Here is a 25,789-nt window from a genome sequence, read left to right on the forward strand (position 1 = left end):
AAACAGCCCCCACCTCCTGATGGCGGCGGAAATCTGCCGCACGTGGTGCCAAGGACCCGCGCCCATCTTCGCGCGAAAGGAAAAAGGGCAAGCAGTGCACTTCGAATGCCATTGCGAACTCGGGTGTTGGAAAGAAGCGTCGGGCTTTAGCAATGTAAAAAAACCTTCGTCCATTGTTTGTTGGAAGGGTCAAAACATATGGCGCCGGCGCCTAAACAATCACACCCGCCCGCCCATTGTTTTTTTTCCGTGTTTGCCGAGCAGCGGCGATGACGAGGGGAATCCCGCATGTAACCCATGGCGTGCGGGGCGGGATTTCGGGGAAGCCTGGCGGCACAAACAGCGCTTCTTTCCCCACTCCCTTAGAGAATCTTCAATACAATCCTGTATTCTGCAAGCCTAGCGTTTCGCAACCACAAGCCCGCGGGACATCCGCCCTAGGGAAGATCGGCGTCCTGGCACAGCGGGGGGCGAAGGCGGTTCCCCAAAGCAAAAAGAGCGCCAAAAGGGCCCGCAGAGCGAATGCACCCCGCCAGGCAGTGACCAACGCCACGCGCGGGCCTTTTTCCACGGGAACAAACGCCCGTTCGCACCGCAAAAGGAGGTGCACAAAAAGATGATCCGGGCGGGCTTCGACCTCTTCCCCCAAAGGGCGGAATAAAAACACGATTTTCGACAACTATGAAGATACCTCCGCATGGCGTGGCATACGTGACCCTGCGAAAACGCCGCCGCAGGACACCCCGGCGCCAGGCTTCTTCATGTGGGAGCGGCTGCGCCTGCAGGGCTCAGAGGTGGCTGCCGCGAAAGAAAGCAGGTGTAAACATAGGGGTTCGTGTGGTTTGTCGCCTCCGCTTTTGGGGGGCGCCGGTCTGGGTGCTTTCCGTGGCGCTCCCGGGGCTTTTCCGCGGCCGGATGGGCTGGCCCGAAAACAACCAGGGGGGCGCTTTCAGGACCCCGAAAACCGCGACCTTTTGCGGGCGAGCCAAGGGGTGGGCAAATTTTCCACGCCGCCCCGCTCTCCAAAATCTTGCAAATACGAACAACACGATATGCGCCCCGCAGGTGGCGGTGGTCGGAATGGGGCCGCCCCCCCGCAAGCGCCGCGCCAACAAAAGCCGGGGGGCGCGCGCCGCCATCCCCACCCGACAACCCCCCTCCACCGACGGGGAAAAAGGCCCGGAACCTGAACCGGCGTCAAAAAAAAAAAACACCAACCCCAAGCCAGGGAAAGCAGGCGCTCCTCATTTAGCATGGCCACAGCACGCTGTGGCGTTTGGAAAAGGCCATTCAACGGCAAAAAATGATTAGCCACAGCTGCTTCCGACGTAACACGTTGTCGCCGCCAGCTGTTTTTGTGCCTCGTGCTTTGGCGTGCGCTGCGCCATAGCAAATTTGAATGACGTGGCGACGCTGTCGGTCATTGGCGTGAGAAAAGCCGGTTTTCGAAAAATATAAGTATGGTGCGGCTCGGGGGCGCGATGGTAGCATTCCCGAAACCGGCTACGCAGTCTGCGGGCCTAAGGGGTGTTGGTTTTTGGGTGGGCACCAAAGGGGGGTGGCCCACGAGAGAACAAAAAATCACGTTTTCTCAGTTTCAAGCGGGAAAATACAAATGATTTTTATTGTGCGGCAGTGTGTTGTTGGTGGCGTGGGGGTGTGGTGGGGCCCTTTTTTTCCGTTTGTCTCGCCACCGCTTCGTTATCTCGGGAAGGGGATGCTCTCTGGGTTGCGCCCCGCGGGGCGCTTTGCGGGCGCGGAAGGAGAAACAGCCGGGGCGTGGAAAATTGGGTGGTCGGTGGGTGGGGCGGTGCGTCAGTTGTTCGTCCACGGCCTGGCGGGGTGACGGGGTGAAAACGGCGAAAAAGGCTTTTCAGATAATTTTTTTCCATGGCCGCGGTCTTCTTCTCCTCTCCCCGCACGTCTTGTTTTGTTTTTGCGGGGGAGCGGATCATGGCACCAAGGTTTCCGGACGCATTGCGGCCGCAGACGGGTTTGCAATCGCGTCTTGTAAAAGGGGCTTCTGCGTCCTTATTTTATCAGCAGGGGGGGGCGTGTCGGCGGTTTTGCGGTGCGTTTTGGTTCGCTGTTTGCTGGGCGGATGGGTTGTGGATTTTGGTTGCGGTTTGCTGGTCCGCCCGGTGTGGCCTTGCCTTGTTTTTGTTGTGGTGGAGGGGTTTGGAGCTTTTGTAACGCCTGCGGGGTTGGTGTTGTGATGGTATTTAAATTCGTCTCGCGAGGGTTTTCGGGTTGGATAAGGCGGGTCTTTATTCCTTCTGTTTCCGCTCTCGGGGGCGCTGCCGTTTGGGACTCTGGGTGTCGGGGTGGGTTTTGGCACCGGCAGAATCGAGGTGGCATGTTGTTTTGTTTCTTCTGCTGATTCAAAGCGTCGATGGCTCGTTTCGTGTTGCCTTGGGTCCTGAACTTCTGTTTTTCATGAGTTCATGCGTGCGGCTATCGTCTCCGATGGTCTTCTGCTATGGGGGCTGGTCGCGGGGGGCGGCTCGGGCTTGGGCCACGGGTCGGGGGGGCGACGAAAACAATTGTGAATGTGCCCTCTCAGCTTTCTCTCTAAACATGGGGAGGGGAAGGGCACGCTGGTGAATTCTGCTTTGGCGGCTCTGCCGCAGGGAAAGCGCTGATGGTGAGTGGGCGATTTGGCAGTGTTGGCCAGGAGCGGGCCGACACAAAGGAGTAATAGGGGTTTGCGAGATTCAAGTGTGGAGAAGTAAACCATTTTCTTCTATGGCGCCAAAGTTTCGTTCTGAAGAGCTGGGTGTGGTTGAGGCTCGTTGGCTGTAACTGAACCTTGTGTTTACTGTTGATGCAGAAATCAAAGTTCATACTGAAACACCGACAGGAGGAACTGCACAAGCCATGGGGATACGGCTTAAGTGATGCTGTGGTTCGCTCCTGATGGCAGATCGCATAGTTTGCTTGCTTGTAAAGCAACACCCAGCTCGCATGTGTTGGATGACGTGCTGCATGAAGGAGTCTTTTGGATCACACTTTTGTCTTGAGACGGAGCTCATCCTGTGCAATAAGGTCTGGTGAAAACGGGTTTCCTAGTAATTGTTCCTCCTGTTATCTCTGTTTTACTGATTTCTTGAATGGAGTTCCGGCATCTTAAAGCGATTCGCATTTGCTTAGGCCTGCTATATTCATCCCTTCCGCCGATGTCCAACACCGCCGAAGTTTTTATATTTCTATTGGTGGCGTTTTTCGTCTTGTACAGGCTCGTCATCCCAAAGCTCTTTCCAAGCGTCGTGCACCATGTGGGTCTGATCCAGTTAGACGAAAACAGCAGTACTGTTTTCGCGTTTGAGGCATCTGGTATGCCGATCGCCAACAACTACAATCGTTCTCTTGTGAAGGCGAACATGAGGCGACGCAATCACCAATACAAGTCTGCATTGGCGTAGATCAACACACTATAGGCTCATACCCGAGCTGAAGAAATGCACGTTACAAATATTGTAATTAAAGTGCATTTTCTTTGAAGCTTGGAGACTCCACAGGAGGGTGCGCAATATCACAGGCAGACTTACCTTTGCGAATGCGTTGGTAATTTCATGTGACGCAGCCCGCTTCCAATGAAGCACCTAAGTGCCAAAGGAACATTAGGCAGCGCTAGACGGTTCATCTCAGTACATACTTCACTCTGCTCTTTCTGTTTCAAACTGTGAGGAAAACCCTTTTTGCGGGGTGTTGCACAGGCTTCGCGGCCCCACTTACAAAGAATTGAACAACTACAGAGTTGCTACCTAAGGTGCAAGCATGACAGCGGAAAGCGATCGGCAGCTGTTTTCGAGGTATGTTTTGGAAATATCTCAGGTGCAGCGAAATCATGTGGCAGACAGGGTAGAGCAGCTTGCCCGCCACGAGAGCCTCACGTGGCAGTATTTTGTTGGCTGCGTAGCTTTTTCCACTGGAAGTGTCCTGGCCGCATTCAAAGCGTGGGGACCACGGCACATTTTCAAGAATAGCATGTACTACGCGAGGCCCTTGCCTCCTGCCATAAGTATGGGAGTGGTTCTGTACGGAATCACGTTCACATGTCGAGGAATGTTAATGAGAAATCGCATTTGCATCATGATAGAGGACTATGAGTATGAGTTAAAACGAGTGAAAGCGCATCACTGCGAGGAGGGAGTGACGCAGCTAGCATGGCTTGAATTTGTTTTAGATCAAGTGAGACAAGGGTCGGAGGGTCGCTTTGATTTTCAAAAGCTGCGAGAGACCCCCGCAATGCGGTGATAAAGAAAAGAAAACATGATACATTATGCTTTGAACAGCTCAGTTTTGCACTACGAGGCGTAAAATATCCCAACCTTCCTCCATTTGGACAACTTTTTGATCGGGCGTCGTGCTGAGAGTTTCATTGCTTGGCGTTGCAGGTTTACTACACTCTGTCTCACCAAATGTAAGGGAAATAATAGCAATGACATCTCTGCATAGGACTAGTATGGTGGATTGGTTTTCGCATCTCCATCTAACTCTTTCTTTCACTCTTTTCTCCCTTTGGACACACGCAGACCATGGAATTTGGTAAGAGTCAAGAAAAAATAGCTGGTCGCTTAGAAAAAGTGCTCCGCTACTACTGGGATGGTGTTCCTGTGCCGCTTCTCTGCAACGAAGGGAAGCGACGAAGTCAAACCTTTGTGTGTCGGAAACTCACCTTCACACCGGATTACTATGGTGAAACTGTGGAGCTACCTCTCTTGCAAACACAAGAAAGCCAGCTTTTTAGGGCGCTTTCTGAGTACGTTGATTCTCCTCAGTCCGTGAGCTGTCGCATTGGTTCCCATTACTCACCACACGTCGGACTATTTTGTTTTGAAGGAAAGCGACCTCATGGTGCTTCTGCCGAGGACAGCGAATCGCTTGTCCGCGTACCTATAGAGTGCTGTGAGAAATCTGATGAAAGCACTAATGCTGTCTCTATGGTGCACCGTCGCATTCGTACCGCGAAGATGGTGTCGCTGTACAAGCCTCTCATCAAAGAATACTCTCCCCTCAGCCGACTCAGCTTGCAAAATATTTTGTCATTAGCGAGCAGGGGATGCACTTCTATCTCAAAGGGGATTATGGCACGAGAGATATGCGATGTAAATGAAGAGTACGCAGAAGCAGAATCAGAGGCTATCTTTTACTACATGTGTCTTAATCAACTCTTTCGTAGGATTTTGGCACCACTTCAACTAGCCACTGAGCCCGAGCCTACCATACGCAGTTTAACTTATGCAGCAGCCCAGGAAATACCCCTTTCGCGGGAGCACTTCAAGTCAGCTAAGGAGCAGCTCGAATCTCAACTGGTTTGGAATCCTCTCACTGCCAACTATTTCAGGGGACTAGCGTCACTCTGGGAAGCGAGGTTTTCACGACTCCGGTTTTTAAATATCGATGTGACCACAGCTTGCATTGATGTCGTCACTTTTCTGAATCAGGTGTCAAACTCGATGAGCTCTGCTATTTCACGAATTCGCATTGAATTTTACGCTTGTGTCGAAGATTTGTTTCTTTCACATTTCAAAACTGCTCGCGAGGTGTTGGTCCTAGCTGAAGGTGAGGATGAGGACGGGGTGTTCAAGAAGGCTTTTATTGCCACAGAGGTATTTTTAGTCAACCAGACAAGAGGACTTTTTTTTGATGCGCTGGATCGTCTTGTACAGTTTTTCGATTCTGACGACTTAGTCAATGAGGTCAGAATAGCACAGCGTGCTCGACGACTGCCGTACTTGCGTGTCGAACTAGTCACAGGCGATAGTTTTCAACCTCGAGCCCCATCTTTTTCTCTTCTGCTATTTGGCATAGCAGACCTTTTTGCGGAGATCGAAAAGAGCATTAATGGCCTACCAAGGCTGTGCTGCACCATTTTTCGAGCACAGAGGCTCGAAAACGAAAAATTAAACATTGTATCGCATGTGGAACTGGCATCGTACCGCACCTCAATCACCAGAGTATTGGAGAACGCATCAGTGGTGATTCACAAGATTTTATCCTCTTATGATAAATTTTGCAAGATACCGGTCCATAACCTTTCCGTTGCAAAGAGGGGAACGTCGACAGAGGTGGTAGAACTTGTGGTGCTCGCGCGGCAAAACCTAAGCGATGTTCGTCACGTCTCCCGGGATGTTCTCTTCTATGGGCGCCTCGAGATCAACTGCCGTCCATTGCGGTCGGAGCTGATGCAGAAGTGGGAAAATTATTTGGCGGCTCTTGTGTCTGCATTCCAAAGCACCATAGTGAATATCGTCGACGAGGCAAAAACAAAGAGCCAAGCGATTCTTGACGTGCTTCAAGGAACCCCTACGACAGTTCCCGAACTGGAGCAGTACCTGCGCAATACCGAAGCGGCGAAAAATTTGGCTAACGATTTGTGCGAAACGAGTCACAAACAGATTGCCGACAGGGTCAGCTGTATTGAAAAGCTGTTTATTCCAGTCGAAGAGTATGTATGCCGCTCTGTCTTTGAGTTCAAAGAGCTCCCAGGCAAGCTTCACCGTCGAGTAGACAAAAGCGATGACATCCGGGCCAAGTGCACACCGCTGCTGAGCCGCAAGCTGGAAAATCTACGCAGTACCATCTATGACTACTACCGAACTCTTTCGACAGGTGTGAAGGAGTTGTATCACATGTTCGATTTGGACACTTGCGATATTGCAGCGCAAACCTGTACAGAGCTGCGCAAGCTAATCGTACGGATCGTAAACGCCCGTAAGAGTATGGAGTATGAAATGAGGGTGCTAGGTCTTCCATCCGAGGACTCCTTCGATGATTATTTACCCCTCATGAACCATTTTGAGATCATTGAGCAATTTTGGATCACAGTGTTCGAATCGACAAAACTGCGTGAGCTGTACCGGACACCAGTGTCCTCCGTCAATGCTAATGCCTTCATAGAGCGCGCCCGGGAGTGGCGCCGGCTCATTCACAGCACCATCCGCAACTTGCGTGGCTACCCTGCCTTGGTTCGTCTCGGTCGCGAGCAGGAATTGGCACTCGCCAAGTTTGAGGAGTTGGAGCTGTTTCTTGAGCTCATCACGACGCCTGGGCTGCGCAAGAGTCACTGGCGCGACATCGCAAAGCTGATCTCGACACAGTTGCGGGACGATATCCTGCTGGTGACAAATATGACAGTGACAGTGAAGCGTTTGCTCGACGCCGGCTTGCTCGACCACATTGTCCCATTGGCGCAGATTGTTAGTCAGGCTCGTTGCGACTACGATGTGGAGAACGAGCTTGAGGAGATGCGGAGCTATGCCAAGCGCACTCACTTTGCTCTTGAAAATTCAGCAGTCCATGATGACCTGAACACACCACCATTGAAGGGGCATCGACATGAGATGGTGTGCCGAATCGAGGAGTGCATGCTCAAGTGCCGCGCGATGCGACGCCGACCCAACTTGGGACCATCTGTTCTAAGGGCTGTCGACGAGTGGGTTGACGCGTGTGAGAAGAGTCGCGAGGTGCTTCTGGCGTGGGATAATGTGAAGATGCGCTGGATGAGGCTGCGTGCATGTGTGTCCTCGCTGCGGAGTGCAGTCTCCGAGGGCATCTGTTCCGCTGAAGAGGCACGCACCATCACTCAAAAGCTCACAACGGCGTCAGCTGCCTTCAAGGCAATGGGCGCAATCTTGCGCAAGCCGCAGTTTTCTCTCTACACAGCCATGATGCAGGACACCATCCAGGATTTCCTCCTGACTATCAAGTCAGAAGTGGATGATGCGGATGAGGTACTGCGGGGTGTGACGGAGCGCCGTCGAGCACTATTCCCGCGGTTTCGATTCCTACCCGACTCGGAGCTCATAGAGTTTCAATCCGTGCAAAGCGCTCACAGTTTCGTGCATCTATTTCAGTATCTTTATCCGCGCATTACTGATGTAGAAGTGGTGGACAGGATTGTGACCGCCGTTGTGGCAACGGATGGTGCACGCTTGCCCTTGTCCTCTCCCCTGGCCCTGACGAAAGATACCCCAGACGCTTGGATCCAGCGTTTTGACCATGCGGTGCGTGCCTCTCTCGTCGCCGCCGTCAAGGAGTGTGTGGCTGCGTATTACCGATGCAGCCTGGAATCGTGGTTGCGGCAATGGTGCGGTCAGGTAGCGGTGCTTGCACTGCGCATTCTACATACGGAAGGACTGCGGCGGGCACTAGAGCTTGCTGGGCAAAATGGACTGAGTGCCCACATCACCAAAGTGTCGGACCTTTGCGGCGCTATCAGCAAGCTTGCGCGGGGTGGACACAATAACGACGCCCAGGGAGGGCAGTCGCGCAGCTACGAAGCTGCCGTGGCAGCCGCGCTGGCATACGAGGAGTTCGCCTTGAGGGAGGTTCAGCTAGCAGCAGAATGGCACGTCAACAGTGTCACCGAGCTGGAGTCCACTCGTGTCGTGCAGACTTTTTTTACACCGGCGGAGGATGGCATCTTCGTTCGCATGATGGGTGTTGATTTTGACTACGGGTTGGAATTCCTTGGGCACGGCAACGCGCCGATGATGAGTGTGGTGCAGTGGGTGCAGATGGCACCAGTGCTCGTCGATATGGAACTGTCCCGCAGCCTTTCGCTTGTGCGCGCCAGCGACGACCTCGGTGCAGAGGGGGAGGTCTTAGAAGCTGCTGCGCTGCTGCTAGGGCGCTTCTTCTTTCGAGTTGAAGCCAAAGAGCATGTGTCTACCGAAAGACTTCAAGGTTTGCTGCGCGGGTGTATGGAGGTTGGGGCGTTGGCGTGCCTGGTGAACTGTGAGACCGTGCCGAAGGCTGTGCTGGAGGAAGCTGTTTTGCCCATCGCCACGGCTTCTGTCGAGCAACGCTGTTCTCCCATCTGGCAGTTACCTTATGATGGAAAGGTCGGCATGACCGCGGTTTCCGTGCATCCGCTGTTCCGGCTGACCCTCTCTGCTGCTGCGCCGGTAGCGCTGCCTCGCAGTCTCGACCTCATCTGCAGAGAGGTGCGCGTCGCTCCCTTTGATGTTCAAGAAGCGCTGCATGATTATCTGACCCGAACCGGAGTGGTACCAGAGAGCCCTCTGTCCGCTGAGGAGGCGGAGTTTGCCAAGCTCTACCGACAGCTGCAAGAGTTGCATCCAACCGTCTTCACCGTGCGCCGACTGCGCATGGTGCTTCGCGAGGCTTTCGTGAGTGATGATGCGCCAGATGGAAAGGGGTCCTCGCTCATCGGATTGCCACTGCGCGGACTAGCGCCGCGCCTTCTGGCTGCTCTGGGAAGTGTTTTGGCGGCTTTCTTCACTTCCACAGACGGCAGGGCAGTTCAACAGAGCCTAGAGACACAAATTGAGATGAAGCTACTGTTGCCGTCGTGCAATGGTGTCGTTCCGCAGGGCTGGTGCGGCCCGCCTCTCAAATGGACTACACACAGCGCAGCAGTGAATGCTGTGCTCGAGCGCTTCACATCGTTGATGAATGTTCACCGCCGTATGCTCCTCGTTGGACCGCGGTTCGCAGGGAAGACGCGACTGTGGCGAGCGTGGGCTGGCTCCCAATCGCCGCTGATCTTCTCACCGCCTCTCATATCCGCCGCGGACTTTTATGGCACCTCTACGGAACCGGGTTTTCTTTCCTTGATCACTTCACGGATGGCGGCTTCTCAAGGTGGGGGCACTACTCCCGTGGTTGTGATGGAGGATGTCGGCGCAGCTCCATCCTTTGCGCTTTTCCTGGGTTCTTGGCCGGACAGGACACGAGTCCTGGAGGGAGAGCCGCACAGCGACAACAGCGTCATCACTAGCCCCCTGGTGCGCGTGATCGGCACGGCACAGAGGTTGCACCATGTTACACCCGGAACCATCAACAGGTTTGCGATGATGGCTCTCGTGGGGCCATCTTCGTGGGTGGAAGGGATCTCTCACGCGTTGAGCTCAATGCCGGACGCAGAGTGGGCCGCGAGGGTGCTGGAGAAGCTTTTGCCGCTACTGGTGGAACGCGCGTCGAGGGCATCGCCGGAGCTCACAGGAAGGGCAGATGAGGTGACAAACATGTATGCCATTGCCCAACGAGCGGCAACTTTGTGCAGTCGATGGTACGCCTATGCACTCACGCTTCATACACACAGAGGGCCACTGGAATTGCAGGAGGACGAGGACGAGGTGCCGCTGCGCCTGTTCGCTGTGCGCTGTGCGGTGATGGCGGCTACATGGTCGGTGGGGCTCTCACTCCCCATTGAAGATCGAGATGTGCTGAAACTGTTGCTCCTCGGCGCAGAGACGGACGTGATGAAGGCGCTGGTGGACTGCGAGCTCTCCGGCGAGATTTTTCCAGTCTTGTCGCAGGATGGCGTTAGTCCACTCGAGCAGGTCGTTCTGCCTCGTGGGTGGTTGTCGTTTGAGGAGGCCGCCACGCGCACCGACTTGCCTCTGTCGTGGTCAACGTACCACCACACTGATCCGCATCTCTGCACGTGGTTGCAGGTGTTTGCAACACCGTCTCGGGTGGCAACACTGCGGGCGGCGGAATGTTTGATTAACTGCGGTCAACACGTTCTCTTTCATGCCGGTCCCGTGGCCGGCAAGTCGACGTTGTTGCACACTATGAAAGCGAACGCAGTCGATTGGGTCGCGCAAGTGTACAGCGCAAACGGCGGGATGCAACCCACTCACATTCAGCAGACGATGGCGGGCAGGCTGGTGCAGCGCTGGGATGGATGCTACAGCCCAACTCTGGGGCGGCGCCTTGTGGTATGTATCGACGATTTGCACCTGGCACCGATGATCGCACGCGATGGCGACGACAAGTTGCACACTGCCTCGATGTCTCTCGGTGGGTGCCTGATGCGTTTCTGCGACAAGTTCCGGGCAATCAGCACGCCAAGGAGGGGGGTCATGCCCACCGCCAACGTTGTCTTCTGCGGCTCGGTTCTACTCCAAGACAGCGCAGCGAAGCAATGCAGCACTGGAGCTCTCAGCGGGTGTGTGGACGTGCGCTTGCCAGGGTTCGACAGTGACGAAATCGCGCGCGGTGTGCATCTGCTCTGCAGCTTGGCCTCTTCCCGAAAACGCACTAAGGGATTCTCGCAAGGCTGTGCCACGTTTTTGGGTGTTGTGCATGGAGCCTACACTCAGCTGAGACTTCGCGGCGCCGCTCTTGAGTCGCACACCGCGGTGGCCGTACCACGCCTCTCACTTGCATCAGCCCCGTTCATATCCGACGTGGCGGCATCCTCGCCTCTGGATGCCGTGGCCGCGAATACATCGGAGGGTCAGCACCACCGCATTCCATCATTTTACTCCGAGCCCCTCCGAGATGCTTTGCAAGCGGCAGAAGTGGTGCGACTGCATTTGCTCAGTAACATTTCGGATGTGCAGGTCTCCATCCGGATTTTCCTTGAGGTGACAGCCTTCTACGAGGGGCAACTACGCGTGCCGTCATCACCAAAAGCAGCGCAATACTCAGGGTCGTTACCGTTGTTGCCACCGCAGCTAAAGTCAGTAGTAGGGCCGGAGACGAATGACGCATCACACGCGTTACGCGACTCTGCAGTGGAGGCGGCGGAGAGCACCATGCGTGAGTGCGTCCGTGGCAGTGTCAGCTTCAAGGACTTGGTCCGTCAGCTTCCGACTCTCCCGGTGCCAGGCACGGTCACGGCGGAAGACGAGTCCTTCGTTGCGGACTGCATTGCCGAGTTTCCATACGCCTTGCAAGACGAGAGAGAGGAGGACCTTGCGACGCTGGCGGAGAGGCGTGGCCCGGTAGGTTTTGCGAGCATCAAAGGCGTCCCAACGCGAGGGGAGACGCGGTGTGCCTCGGTACTTCTCAGTTATTCAGACTTCCTCAGGAAAGCAGCGGTAAGATCAGAGGGTGCACACAAGGGGGCACTGGTGCGGCGGTCATCAAGTCTAGCCCCGCTGAGCGGTAACTCCTCGTTGCGCGGATCTTTTGCCATCGCACCTGGAAACTCAAGTGCCTCCAGTCTGGCGGTGGCGTATCAAAACCACCAGCTGCAGAGACTGCGCCCCTCTACCGATGTCCTGACAACTCCTACGTACCAGACCACGTGGCTCACCACGCGCCTTGTGTTTCTTCAAGACACTCTTTTCGTTCCCCATGCGCAGGTCGTCTTTCTGGGAGAGAACACGTTTGGTCTGCGCCGACTCTTCCGCCTGTGGTGCTCTAACACACATGTGCCGCTCATATGGCTCCGAGTACATCCAGCCGCATCCCCTGCGGAGGTGACAGCTGCCTTCCGCCATGACCTTCGGTCTGCCATCACGTTTATCTGCATGAACAGCATCCACGCGGTCATTTACTTCCCCCCCGAGCTGTTGAGCTTGCCGGAGGTGCTCCCAACTGTGGACCTGCTAGTGCGCAGCGGCGATGTATCGGGTCTGTTCTCGGACGAGGAGCGCAACTCACTGATGCGTGGCTTTCATGTGACTCATCCGCGGTCACTGAAGCCGTTCATCCTAGTCGACGACACTGCGCTACGTGACCGCCTCCGTGGCTGCTTAAACTTCGTTTTCCACCTGCGTGACGTGGCAGAGGTGGAGCGAGTGGCGGCTGCCTACCCTTTTCTACGGCAGTATAAGACGAAGGTTCTGCCGCTGTACACGGAGGCACTGCGGACCTCGTTGGTACGCGAACTGGTGTTGTCTGTTCTTCGGAGCAGCGGCGATGCGGATGGTGGCTCTGATCCCGACGGCATCCCTACTGTCCACAGTGAAGACACTGAGGAGGACGACAAGGAGAGTGGCTGTGACGAGGGTGATCACCCTGTGAACCTGTCGCAACGGACTGTGTGTGAGGCTCTGTGTGCCATGTTTGCACATGTCTCCAAAAGGCACCCAACCTCCTTGGCGCAGCTAGTGGAGTTTGCATCACTGTACCGGGACCTGAGCTCGACGGCGTGCATGCAGGTCTTGGAAAGCGCGAGGACGGGCACCGTCATCATGAGGCGCGGGGATGAAGCAGTACAGATGATGAAGACCGAGGCGCAGCGTGCTCGTGCAATCGCTGCGGAGCTGGCGGCCTCGCAGCTGCGCATAGCCTCGCTCGCTGAGAGGCTGGGCGGCGAGGAGAACCAACACGCAGAACGATCTCTTGAGGCACAGGAGTACTGCGACAAACTGCAGAAGAAGAGGGAGGCTCTAGACTGGCAATGCGCGACCCTCGCTGATGGCTTGCAGAGGGCGGAGGAACGACTAGAGAGGGCAGCGCGACAGCTGCGAAAGGCGAAGGTGAACAACATGCGCGCACTCGCCGTTTCACATGTGCCAGAGAAAGGCTCACTTCTTGTCCGCGGCCTGTACACGCTGCTAGGTGAAGACCTTCCAAAGCATAACAACAACCCTCACGAGCTGTGGGGCATCGCCATGAGGCGGGTGTGCACAAAGGAGTTCGCGATTGCTCTGACAGGGATCACGCCGCTTGACGACCCGACTGGGTTGGGAACTTACCTCTTTCTGCGTCAGGAGCTCGATGCGGTGCGTTACGCGCCGGCGCTACCGTACGCTCAACTATTGGCAGACTTTGTAGTGGCGTGGGTGGACTGCGGGAAGTTCCGCATCGAGGACTACGTCACTGGTACAGAGAACATTGCGAAGGCTGAGAGGGACGTGAAGGAAGCTGAGGGGCTCTACGCGATGCGGCTGGAGGGTTTGCAGTCCACTGAGCGGACCGTGGCGCGGACCAAGGATGAGATCGATGCAGCAAGGCGCTCTACGGAAGCGTTGCAGGAGGATCAGAAGCAGTTGGCGGGGAAGGAGGATCGTCTGTTGAAGTACGTTGGACTTGTCGACCGCTTCTCACGATTTCTGGGAGAGCCAGCGGATGTAGCGGAGCGCGCGCGGTTTGCGCGCTGCGCCGCAGCGGACGCTTTGCTCGTCTCCGCCTTCTACTCGCTCCTTGTCATGCACGGCAAGGCTGTGGACACGTACGTGTCCCTGCAGCAGCTCCTCGTCGAGACGGTACATCCCAGGCTGCATTCCACAGGGCCGCAGGAGGCATTCGCCTACATGCTGTACCAGACACACGCCCCACACACTCGCGCACTAATGCTACCTGGAAGCGAGCACTTTGCGTGGGAGTACAGAGCCCTTTTTATGGCTCTGTTCAAGCGTATCATGTGGCGTTGGACTTTGATCGGTGGAGCAACGCCACTCGTCGAGCAGGAGGTGTGCAGGTATCTTTCTTTCTCGTGTACGGGGTGCGTCGTCTTGTCGGTGACGGATTCGTCGGCGAGGGAGAAGGTGATCACAGCTATGCAAGCTGGGAAAGGTGTTCTTCTGCGTGACATTCATGACTCGGCATCGCTCGATTTCATACGCTACCTCAACCCCCTTTACCGTCAGCTGAAGGAGCGCTGGAAAGCAGCGCTGAGCCTGCGGAAGGGGTCAACAATCATGGTGGCTGAGCGGTCGCCCTGGTCACCGGGTACGCTCCCTGCTTCCCGTCCCGTGGACGAGGAAGATGTTGCGGCGCGGTCCGTCCCGTTGTTGCTGGAGGGGCGCGAGGTACTGGTACACCCTTCCTTTTATATGGTGTGCACCTCCTCGCTGGCAGTGCCCGTCGAAACGCACGGGGCCTGTGACGCCATGAACGTCTACAACCTCTGCAGTTCAATGCCTCGCCGCCTGCACTACGAGTGTCTGCTCCGAGACGCCGTGTGCACCACGTCAGTGTCCACCAAAATGTCCGCCATGCGCGAGGAAGTAGTGACGCAGCAGCAGGGCTACTTCAGGGTGCTGCAAGGCTTTGCACAGGCGCACGATGCTGCTGCGGAGCTTCTCGCGGCGAACATCGGCGACATCCGCGATGGACTGCACGGGGACACCCTGGTGGCAGACGCCGATCGCGCGCTCTCCGACGTCGAGATGTACGAGGCGAAGCTATCCCAAACCGTCTTTTGCATGCAGAGCTGGCAGAGGGTGGTTCAAGATGGCTGGTGTGCGGTGCTGCCTGCCTTGGAGGCAGTAGCGAGCTTTGCCGAGCTGATCGAAGCGAAGAAGCTGCAGCGTCCGTGGAGCGCGTTTGCGTTGGATAGGTGCCTTGCGGCTATTGCACACTTTCCGCCCGTGTTCATGCGCCACTTTGCGCCGCAGACGTTCAGTGATCTGGCACCGTCGCTCAAATGCTACTTTGCAACAGTGAACTATGTGCAACGCGTAGTGGAGCAACTCGCCGCCGGCTGGCCTGTGCCGGTGAGCGACATCTTCTCGCTGCTGCTGCTCGCGTCGGCGATGGCGGCTGCCCCAGTCGTTTTTGCCACGAAGACCGACGCGCGTCTGCTGACGGCAGAGCAGACGAGAGTGCTGCAGGTGCTCCTCCGCGATGGACCCAGTTGTGCCTTACCCAGTGCAGGAAAGGATCAGGGGAGTCCCTCGATCAGCTCCTCATTCTCGCTTTTTTCGTCTGTTGGCGCAACAGGGGCGGAGCTGCGCCGCGGAGCGCTACAGCTCTATGCCACTTCTGAGGATGCTTTACTCCACCATCTTGCGCAAAGAGGCAGCGCCGTGCCAGGCGAGAAGGAGCTCAGCAACGACTCGGAGGCCGATGTAGACGAAAATCAGTTCTACGTGACGCAGTTCTTCTCGTCCTTGGCTGAGCTACAAGTGGAGCAGGCAAACCACTACGCCGCCTTCCTCTATAGCGCTTTCATGGAGACCGTCACGTGTGCAGAAGGTGCAGTATGTGTGCTGAAGTCGCCCGCGACGCCAATCGCCGCGGATGAGAGCGCTGCCGAACCTCCGGTGATCATGTCGACGGAGGTGTCGCCCCGGCGCATTTCCCCCGCGACACGACGAGAATCGGGCATGAGCAGGTCCCACAGCAACAGCGGGAAGGGGAATTCAGAGGTGGCACTGCGTGATGCGGTATCAGTAGGGCTGCAAATGGAGCGGGCCGCGAGGTTGCAGCAGCCGCTTTGCCTCGTCGCTGACTCAGCACTTACAAGTGTTCTCTCGTGGTTTCGCCATGAGGCTGTGGAAGCGAAGTTCCATTTCGTATGGCAGGAGTTGACTCTTTCTATGGCGACGACAGCAGTGTTTTCGTCCGAGACGGTATTGTTCTCCCCGGGCAGGGCACAAGCCGTCACGTTTGCGACGGTGACGCAGACCCTCATCTCGCTGATGAGGCAGTTCCGGTTTGCAAGGCAGGGCAGCGGGGTGTGTCTGGCGCTTGTCGTGGACACAGATGTGGAGCGAAACGTCAGCGAAAAAGAAGTGCGCATCTTTAGAGAAGAGTTGCAGCGGCTACTCTCCCTCTACACCACCTTATTGCGATCGTCAGGTGATGGAAAAGTCGGGGCGGTTATGTGTGTTGCAGTGATTTGCTCGCCGGCAACGGAGCGCGTGCTGTGGAGAGGGGCCGCGGTTGCTCAAGTGACTCCGTGTTGCTATGTCTCCTTGAGTACCATCACCCCCCAACAGCGCCTCGTAGCGCTTCTCCAGCCGTCGCGCCGGTACTTTACTGAAGGTGGTACCGTGCAGATTTGCGAGTCGATTCTGCAAAGCGTGACGGCAGAGCTGGCTCAGCGCAGTAGCAGTAGTGTAACGCACATGTCCCCTTCAAATAATGCGACACGCGTCCGCGGACCGACCCTCGCGAAGCTGACGATGCCCCAAAGTACCGCGCAAGCCTTGATGTCCTTGCCACCGCTCCCGCGTTCCATCTCATCTGCCGCTCTCATCGCCTTACAGAAGGTGGTGGATGACTTGCTGCTCTGCGCTCGCCTGGTGCATCATGAGATGGTGGTGAGTCACGTGGTGTCCGCCATACGTGAGCGTATGCGCTGCGAGGAGGACAAACGCGGCTGCTATGTCGATGATCCAACTGTATTGGTGCAACTGCATGACCTATTGTCTGCATGGATGCTGCGGAGCTACGAGGCGCTCATCGCCGATCTCAGCCGATCCGCCGAGGAGGAGATACAGGGCCCTGCGAACGACAGGGATGCGGTGCCTGAGAGCGCTGCCAAGGCTGGCGGTGTGTCCTCGAAGAGTGCGCCCTTGCGAAGCGTACGGGAGGGCCTTCCACTTTCATCGCAGCCCCTGGCGCAGCGCGACGCGGTGGTGCGGCAGGCTCTCCCGTACGCTCTCAAGGCCTACTACTATTTGCGCCGCCGGCAACCGGGGTGGCCGTTTCTTCTGGAGCGACACCTTCAAATGACACGACAGACTTCACGAGAAGGATTGCCCGTCGGTGCCAACGCCAGTGCCGAGGACCTCACACATGCTGTGCTTTCCATCATGACTGCAAACTCAAAGGCGGGCGACTCACTACGGTTTCGCACTTCTACCAACCGTGACAACGGCCCGGGGATTCTCCAAACGCTGAGTACCGCTGAGTCACTACCTCACTTGGAGCGATCGCATCAGCATACGACGCAGCGGAGTCTGGTGGAGCGCGCGATGAAGCAGTGGCGCACTGGGCTGTTTGCGGTAGCTCGGCAATTCGCCTTTTTCTTCACATCTTGCCGCCAACGCAACGACCCACTTCCAGCAGTTGAGCAACAGGCGCAGTGGACCATGCTGCGCGCCTTGGTCGGGGCCCCAGAGGACAGCGACGGGGTCCCTTGTCTCTGGGGGCAGAACAGTGGTGACTATTCGGGTGGAAAAACGTGGCAGACGCTTCTCCTTGATGCGCGGCACCTTGACCACTTCTGGCTGGAGGTCCACATGTTTCCCTCCGACTTGATGGAGTTGTGCGGTGAGGCGGCGGCGGCGAGGCGACTGCAGCGCATGCGGCTGGACACCCTTTTGGATCTGTGCTTTCCTGCCAGTGTCAGCATCACCTACAACTCAAGCGAACCGGCATACAGGATGCCCATCGATATACCAAACACCTCTCCTGCCACCACGGTGGTGGAAGGTCTACGACGACTTGCACGCACGCGAGGGCAGCGAGCCAGTGACTTGGCTTCTCCTGCTGTCGTCGAAAAGGTTGTGCCGAGCTGTGTGGAATCACCGCTTTATTTGCCCGAGGTGTATTCAGCATCGCACCAAGGCGTGATGGTGAACTTGCTGAGCTCTTTTTCCATGGCTGCGGCGCCCCACGCGCCAGCCACGGTCGGTGAGCTGCACACAGAGGTATGGCTGCCATCTCTGCGTCACCCTGTGCTCGATCTTGAGTTTCTCACAACAGTTTTACGCCGTCCTGTGCCGCCGACCTGTGACACTGTCAGGGAGGCACCGACAGCACACGCTACGCTGCGCGACGATAGGGACTTCGCCGATGGGTTTCGGGAGGAGGGCTCTCAAGACGGCCGCTATCTTTGTGCAGACGAGAGCGATGACAGCGCCGCTGTTAGTCGGCTCATTTTGGTGGTGACGCAGCGCTGCTTTCTGTTGCCATCCGACGTTGTACTTACGGGTGCCCGACTGTCTCTTTCGCTGGAGAGGCAGCTAGCGGCGCAAACGCAGTGGTCGGTGGGTCGGGATGGCGACGAGCCTACCTCAGGACTGACGGTGGTGGTGGTGGCTCGGAGAGTGTTGGTTCGACCGTGCGTCCAGAATGTGGGAGGCTGGTCGGAGGGGGTAGAAGCGTCCTCGCGACCAACTCCCTACGAGGTAGGGATGTTGATGTGGCCGACAAGTCCACCGTGTGGCACAGCCCATTGCAGTTCGCAGCTGCGATGGTGCGCCGTCACGTGGTCATGCCTACCGGCGGACGCGCTCCTGTGGGACACCACGGCCGTGTGCCGCCCCACCACGACACCCGTCACTCACGACTCGCCCACGACGCCAGAACTGCCGCGGCGCCGAGAGGGTGCTTCATACAACACGTTCGTCACGGAGACAGAGGAGTTGGAAAGGGTAGCTACATCGACACAGGTGGGCCTCGACGCACCTCGTGCATGGACCGTTACCGAGGTGCCCGTTCCTGTACGGTGGCATCCTTTCTCAGACGACTCGAGTGGGCATGTCATTGGGAAAGGTGCTGTCATGTTAGAGCTGTACCTCTGCGTTGAGTACAAACCACTGGCGACGCACAACTTTAGTTTCGGTGCCGATACCTCGAACAGCCTCCCATCCTCGTCACCGATGACTTCCGCTACTGGCGCCTGTTCCTCCTGTGTCACCCGATGGGTCTGGGACACATTGTACCTTCACGAGACTCTTGACGCCTACATCTGGATCGAGTGAAGCAACATTTTCGCAGCACGCACTCCTGTACACACACACACACACTCACACACGCAACGCCTCTCTTCTTTCTCTCTTTTTTTTTTTTTTTCAGCCACCTACCTGTTTTTCTGTTTTAGACTTCCCCACGTGTCATATATGCATCATCGACAATGCCTGGATCTCGTATGTGGCTGTGGCTGCGCCTATGTGTGTGTGTGTGTGTGTGTGTGTGTGTGTGTGTGCCCACGCGAAGCTGTGCGTAGGCTGTCTTGTATGTGTTTAGATGACCGGCACCTATTTCAGTTTCTGTCTTCTTGACTCTTTCGTTTTGCCCGTGGATGTTTTCAATGGGGCGCCAAACTGTCTTCTCGCTTCCCTTGTACTTCTTCTCTATTTCTTCTGCTTTTCTTCACCTTTGCCTACTTTCACCCCCCCCCCTCCTTCCTCCCTCCCGCAGCGTCTCTCTTTGCGTTGTGGAACATACACAACGGCATCACCTCCACCCAGAGACACACACGCGCAGGGAAGGCCTGTGAGCCCGTCATCTCTCTCTCTCTCTCTCCCCCTCTTTTTTTGTTTTGTCTGTCTCCTGCTGACCGCGGTGAGGCCTGATGTACAGAGGCGGCAGAGATTTCACAACTCACGCCGAATTAGCAGCAAATACACAGGGATCCGATGGACTGGTGGTTTGGACAGCTCTGCCGCCTGCGCAGCCAAAACAAGAGCGTTTCCCCCCCCCCCCCGCACTAGGAGTGGGTCGTCATGTCCCCTCTTTATCCTGAGCACTTTCAGTGCGCTTGCTGAGGGTACTCTCCTGCAGTTTTGCTCGCTCGGTTCCAGCGCTCATATAGACGACTTGGTGCAGGGATCTCTACTGCCTCGTGGATGCCACGCCTCTTCTTTGCTTTGCAGGGCTCACGTACGCGCACACAGGCACACACATACCCACAGACAACACGCATGTGTGACCCTGTACATGCCAACACAACTCTCAGCCTGATTCCCTTTCTCGTTCCTTTGGTCTCCTCCTTTTTACGCTCTACCACCCTTCCACTCTGCGTACCCCTATGCCTCCCACACACATGCGTGCACATGTGAACTCGAACATCGCACCTCCGCTACCCCTCCTTTATCAAACCCACACACACGTGTACAGCACATGACAGAGAAGAATAACTACGAGTGTGCGCACCGTTACTTTCAGCTCATTACCCCCCGCTTGTGGGCCTCTTTCCCTTTCTTTCTCGCTTCACCTCTCGTTTCCACACACGACTCAATACATCACCACCTGTCTTGTTCTACACCATTTTCCTCTCTCTGTATTTCTCCTCCTGTTCTGCGTCCCGTCTGAACTTGGCATAGGGTGTGGGGGAGTTTTTGCTGTGTGTATGTGCTTCTTGCGCATCTTTCGCCCCTCCCCCCCACTCGTGTTGGCGGTGTGTGTGTGTGTGCGCTGCGGCAGCGTTTTTGTCGTGTGGCGCTCTCTTATGTTTTTTCTTTTTTTCTCTCCTCTCTTTAATCTAACGGCATTTCTCTCTTCTTGTGGCCCCTCCGTCTAGCCCCACCCACAGGCCGCCTCGTCACCCCAACGAATCCCTCTCCTCTGGCGCGAGAGGCAAGAGTGAGGCCCAGGGTCGGTGATAGAAGCACACACACACACTCACAGTAAAGCCGTATTGGAAATTCGCTAGCCAGCTGTTGTCGTCGTAGGAGAGCCAGTGAGGAAGACTGCGCTAGACGCGTGACGTCTGTGCGTGCGTCTGTTGGCGACCCCTTTCATCGTTTCGCCCATGTCATCCTCTGCGTCGCTGTCATTCACATCTGGCGGCGCGCCCATCGAAGGCGCTCGTGGTGGGGAGCCTGCAGCTGCCCCCTCCTCGTCACCTACATCCTCCTCTAGTACTTCGAGCTACTCCCAGTGGTGGCAACGTCTCTACTCTGCCCACACCTTCACAGAGGGGCTACGTGTTGTGTTTGAAGTGGTACCGCTTTGGGTACCCGTCGCCGGTATGGTCACGACTGCTGGCACGTACTACATCACCTTTCGCGTGCGCCTTTTTCTCGCGCAGTGGCGCATCGCTGAGCGTCGCCGCGCCGAGCGCAAGTACGATCTGCTGGATAATCTGCGTGGTATGACTACAGTGCCGGTTGGCGCGGTCCACGCACTTGACGACGACGATGACGACGATGATGACGACGACGAGGAAGAGGACGAGACGGCGGTGTCGCGGCGCGACGTGGATGAGTTCCGCAGCAGCCTTGGTATTCGACTACCCCGCGATGAGGATTTGATGGCTATCGTCGAGCGCATGCTCATGTCCGACACACTGCCTGATGGGTGGGTGCTCTACCGCACGAGTGCCGGCATCGTTCGCTTCATGAACTTGAACACACAGGAGCTCTTCTTCTTCCCGCCTAACAAGCGCAAGGAGAGGGCGCTCATTGAGTCCGAACTAAAGAAACGCAACCGTGAGGCCATGGAGAGCCGATACAACTTCTCGTACGAGGATGAGGGCATGAACTCGAGCTCCCTTTCCCCTTCTCGCGCCGACCCGCAGAATTTTGTGCCGTCGCACCGCTCCTCTCACGAGGACAGCGGACACACGGGGGGCAACGCCTCTCCTATCGATTTCGACGACGGCGCCGGAGTCGAGGACCCGAATGATGGCCTCAGTAGCACCTTCCGCCGCATGTTCAGCTACTTCCTGGAGCGTGAACAGAAGAGGATCGAGCAGGGTGTCGCCCTGGCGCGGTCGTCGCGCGAAGGGTCGGCACTCAGCGGCTTTTCAGCAGGTTCCTCTGGTAATGCCGTGGGTGGCAGTGGCAGTGGTCAAGGAAGTGGCAGCGGCGCTGGGGGTGCCTCGGGGACCGCAGGTGCCGGCCACGACGGGGCCATTGCACACCGCTCGACCGCCTCTATGACATATCGCGTGGTATCCTCTAGCTCCATCCACGGCGGGCGTGGTGGAAACAATTAGGTGAGCGGGTAAAGGTGGTGCTTCTCTCTTCTCTACCTCTCTCCAACATGCCCATCCCTTCAGTAGACTGGACCGTATGCTGTTCGTGAAGCAGGGCGTGGAGGAAAAGGGGGTAGAGCGGTTGGCGACTTAGCCTCTCACAGGCATTGATGTGACGCGCGTTGTGGAGGCGGTCAAGTGTTTCTTTTTCCTCCTTTCCTTCAGTTTTCTACCTCGAAAATAGTGGTACTACCTCTCCCCGCTTTCTTCTTCCTCTCTCTGTGACTGTCTTCCAGCATGGACGCCCGGGTAGCATACATGCGTGCGCATGTGTCGCTTGTGGCGAAAAGGGCTGAGGGAGAGGTGGGTGAGGGAGGGCAGGAAAGTGATGGGGGGCTGAGGGACTGCGAGGGGAATGTGGGAAGGAAGAGAGGGTTCAGACTTGCATCTACCCTCTCCCCTTTCCTCATTTTTAGGTTTCAAGTCCCTTTCCCAATTTGGATTTAGCCGCCGTGCAGACCATGAGCATCGTTGGTGTGCTTGCATTCACCTCTTTCTCTCTCTGTGTGCCACGTAGAGTAGCCTGTGCCTGTGTGTGCCTGTGTGTGTGTGTGTGTATACGTGCCCATTTCTTCGCCTTGTTTGTTCTCTGACGTTGTGGAAACGCTACAAGGGAGGGAACAAGGAGGAGTCCGAGAGGGAGAGAGGGGGGAGGTGGAGGGTGGAGGGTGCGACAGATGCGAGAGCCGAACTCCTGAAGTATGAGCTTCGTTCGCTTGTTGCTTTGCGCATCGCGTGCAGACGCCTCCTCTCCCCCGCTCAATCTCATGTTTCACTGCCCTTCTTACCTTGTCGCTGTCGCTCGACTTCGCCTTCTCTTTTTTTTGCTTTCACTCTCAAAGTGGAGAGGTGTTGTCGATGCTGCTGGAGGGCGCTGCTGCTGCATGTGCGGATGCGCGTGTGTATGTGTTGGCGATGTACTACCGATGTCTCTCTCTCTCTTCCTTTGCGTTGTTGTTTTTTCTTCGTCAGCCCTCATTCGCGCATATATGTTTGTGTATGTGAGTGGGGGTGCGGCGTGAGATGAAAGGGGCTGGGGAGGAGGTGATAGTTTGTGTGCGTATGTGCGTCTCTACTTGCCCAGGTCGGTTGTCTTTCTCTATTTCGTTATGCGCGCAAACACACACACACACACCTGTACCTCCTTCACCCTTGCACCTCACTCGTCATCCGGCATCTGGAAAGTGCCAAACACCACATCCTCCCTCTTCTCCTTCCTTCAGACCCACTGCGTCGCCGCTGCACTTGCCCACATTTTCTTGTCACCTCTGATCTCTTCTCAGTGTAACGGGCCAGCTTTAGCACTGCACATAACAAAGCACCACAAGATCAAAGTCAAAAGAGAAAGTCGCACATTCAACCAGTGTGGTTACTGCAATCCAGATGATGAGTTGTGTGTGCAAGAGAGGGATGAGAGCGGTGGGGGAACAGGGCAAGTCGCTACACGTCTATACTCTCCATTTTCCCGCTTCTTTTCCGCACCTCTGCTGATGCTATTTCCCCTGATACTGGTGTGCCCACCTGTTCCTGCGCCACTTCCGCTTCCACACATACCCTCTGAGCATAGTTTGAGTGCTCTCTTCTATATGGTGAACTTCCCTCCCTCCTTCCCTCGAGTACTTCCCTCTTGCTCTCTTCGTACACCTCTTTTTCTCTATTTCCGCTTTTCCCCTCCCTTTTCTGCATACTTACACGCGCATACGTCCACCATCGCGGTTGTGCGCCCCTTCGCTTTCTCGTTCCTCTGTTTCTATCGCTGTGCTCACATCTGCGCCTGCGTACTTGCACGTCTTCTGCACCTCCTCCCCCGCTTTTCCCCCTTTGCCACTCCCCGGTTCTCCCCTAGACTACCACGAAGAGAAGCAAAGCATGCCCGGCAAGGAAGCAAAGAGGGCGACGCAGCCCGTGAAGGCCGCGTCTCCGTACAAGAAGCCCGCTGCTGCGTCGCGGTTCACGGCCCGCCCGAAGAACTTCGGTATTGGCCAGGATGTGCCGTACTCGCGCGACCTCTCCCGCTTCATGCGGTGGCCGACGTTTGTGACGATGCAGCGCAAGAAGCGCGTGCTGCAGCGTCGCCTGAAGGTGCCGCCGGCGCTGAACCAGTTCACGAAGGTGCTGGACCGCACGAGCCGCAATGAGGTGCTGAGGCTGATTAAGAAGTACGCGCCGGAGACCCGTAAGGCTCGCCGCGATCGTCTGCACAAGGCTGCCGAGGAGAAGAAGAAGGACCCGAGGAAGACGGTGTCGACGAGGGCTCCCCTGGCTGTTGTGACTGGGCTGCAGGAGGTGACGCGCGCGATTGAGAAGAAGCAGGCTCGCATGGTTGTCATCGCGAACAACGTGGACCCTGTGGAGCTCGTTCTGTGGATGCCGAACCTGTGCCGCGCGAACAACATCCCGTACGCGATCGTGAAGGACATGGCGCGCCTGGGCGACGCGATCGGGCGGAAGACGGCGACGTGCGTTGCGATCACCGACGTGAACGCTGAGGAGGAGGCGGCGCTGAAGAACCTGATCCGCTCCGTGAACGCTCGCTTCCTGTCCCGCTCGGACGTGATCCGCCGCCAGTGGGGTGGCCTGCAGCTGTCTCTGCGATCTCGCGCGGAGCTGCGCAAGAAGCACGCCCGCAACGCTGGTGTGGACGCCGCGGCTGTTGTTCAGTAAGGCGCTGCGCTGCCTGACACGGTGCGGGTGTGTGGGTCTGTGCGCATTGTGTGGCGGTAGTGCTAGCGCAGGGAGGGTGTGTATGTGCGTGTGGTTATGCGCTTCTGCTCGTTTCTGATTTTTTTGTTTTTTTTTGTTGTTTCTCTCATTTGCGCTGGGCCGGCGTTTCACTTTTAACGGCCTCCCTTCATTTTTCGCCAATCGCAGAAAACACTAAAAAAACTGAAACGGAATGGGACAGTGAAGGCGATGAGGACAGCAGCATCAAGGGGGAGGGGGAGGTGGCTGCTCCCTCGACCTTCTTGTCCTTCATGGTAACAGCAACGGGGAGGAGGCAGGAAAAGAGAGCAAGGGAGGAGTGAGACGGAGGGAGATGAGCGACATAGGCGGTAGCGCTGTGGATGTCGGGGTGAGCTACGCGTGCATTGTCAGGCAGAACGAAGTTGAGGTAGCTCTCACGCTCATCTTCGCTACTTTTCTGCGTCTGCACGCTCGCATGTGTGTGTGCTCACAAGACTCTGCCTACCCACGCCTCGCGCCGTGATTTTCCCAATTCGCTTGCAAGCGGGCAAGAAGGCGTTTTGGAGCTCTCCGTGAGGTTTGCGCTTTTCTGAGGCCATTTTCTTTGTGTATGTGTTTCCGCAGTGGATCAGCTCAACGGTCGCTGCTACGCCTCCCCCTACCTGCCTCGTGGCTTATGGACTGTGCGACACACACACACACACACACACACATTCATACACCATCTCTGTGCGTCTGTCTGTCTCTCCCCCCTCCCTGTCTCTCCCCCCTCCCTGTCTCTCCCCCCTCCCTGTCTCTCTGCGTGTATGGGTTTACATCCATGTGTGTCTTTGCGTTGCGTGTCGGGTCGTTTTATGTCTGCCCCTCTCCAACTTTACCTCCACCACACCACCATCCATGTCATATCACTCCCTGCATGACATGCACCGTGCCCCCCCTTTTCCTACCCACTCACCCATGCATCCAAACACGCATTATGCGCGTACACACAATACACAGGACGTTTGCATC

General features: G+C 56.5%; 4 protein-coding genes across 4 annotated transcripts; all 4 read left to right on the forward strand.

Annotated features, from left to right (window-relative positions):
• Positions 1–3,777: 3,777 nt before the first annotated feature.
• LPMP_070520 (hypothetical protein) lies at positions 3,778–4,257 on the forward strand (the record flags this gene model as incomplete). Its single annotated transcript, XM_010705758.1, has 1 exon — positions 3,778–4,257. One exon carries the CDS (start codon positions 3,778–3,780, stop codon positions 4,255–4,257), a length of 480 nt encoding a protein of 159 aa, XP_010704060.1.
• A 281-nt stretch (positions 4,258–4,538) lies between these two features.
• On the forward strand, positions 4,539–19,094 carry LPMP_070530 (hypothetical protein; the record flags this gene model as incomplete). Its single annotated transcript, XM_010705759.1, has 1 exon — positions 4,539–19,094. One exon carries the CDS (start codon positions 4,539–4,541, stop codon positions 19,092–19,094), a length of 14,556 nt encoding a protein of 4,851 aa, XP_010704061.1.
• Positions 19,095–20,866: 1,772 nt separating this feature from the next.
• On the forward strand, positions 20,867–22,054 carry LPMP_070540 (hypothetical protein; the record flags this gene model as incomplete). Its single annotated transcript, XM_010705760.1, has 1 exon — positions 20,867–22,054. One exon carries the CDS (start codon positions 20,867–20,869, stop codon positions 22,052–22,054), a length of 1,188 nt encoding a protein of 395 aa, XP_010704062.1.
• Positions 22,055–23,962: 1,908 nt separating this feature from the next.
• LPMP_070550 (60S ribosomal protein L7a, putative) lies at positions 23,963–24,757 on the forward strand (the record flags this gene model as incomplete). The annotated part of the gene is made up of 1 exon (XM_010705761.1): positions 23,963–24,757. The coding sequence occupies one exon, from the start codon at positions 23,963–23,965 to the stop codon at positions 24,755–24,757; it is 795 nt and encodes a 264-aa protein (XP_010704063.1).
• Positions 24,758–25,789: the final 1,032 nt, after the last annotated feature.

This window comes from Leishmania panamensis (genome assembly GCF_000755165.1).
Source record: "Leishmania panamensis strain MHOM/PA/94/PSC-1 chromosome 7 sequence".
NCBI lineage: Eukaryota > Euglenozoa > Kinetoplastea > Trypanosomatida > Trypanosomatidae > Leishmania > Leishmania panamensis.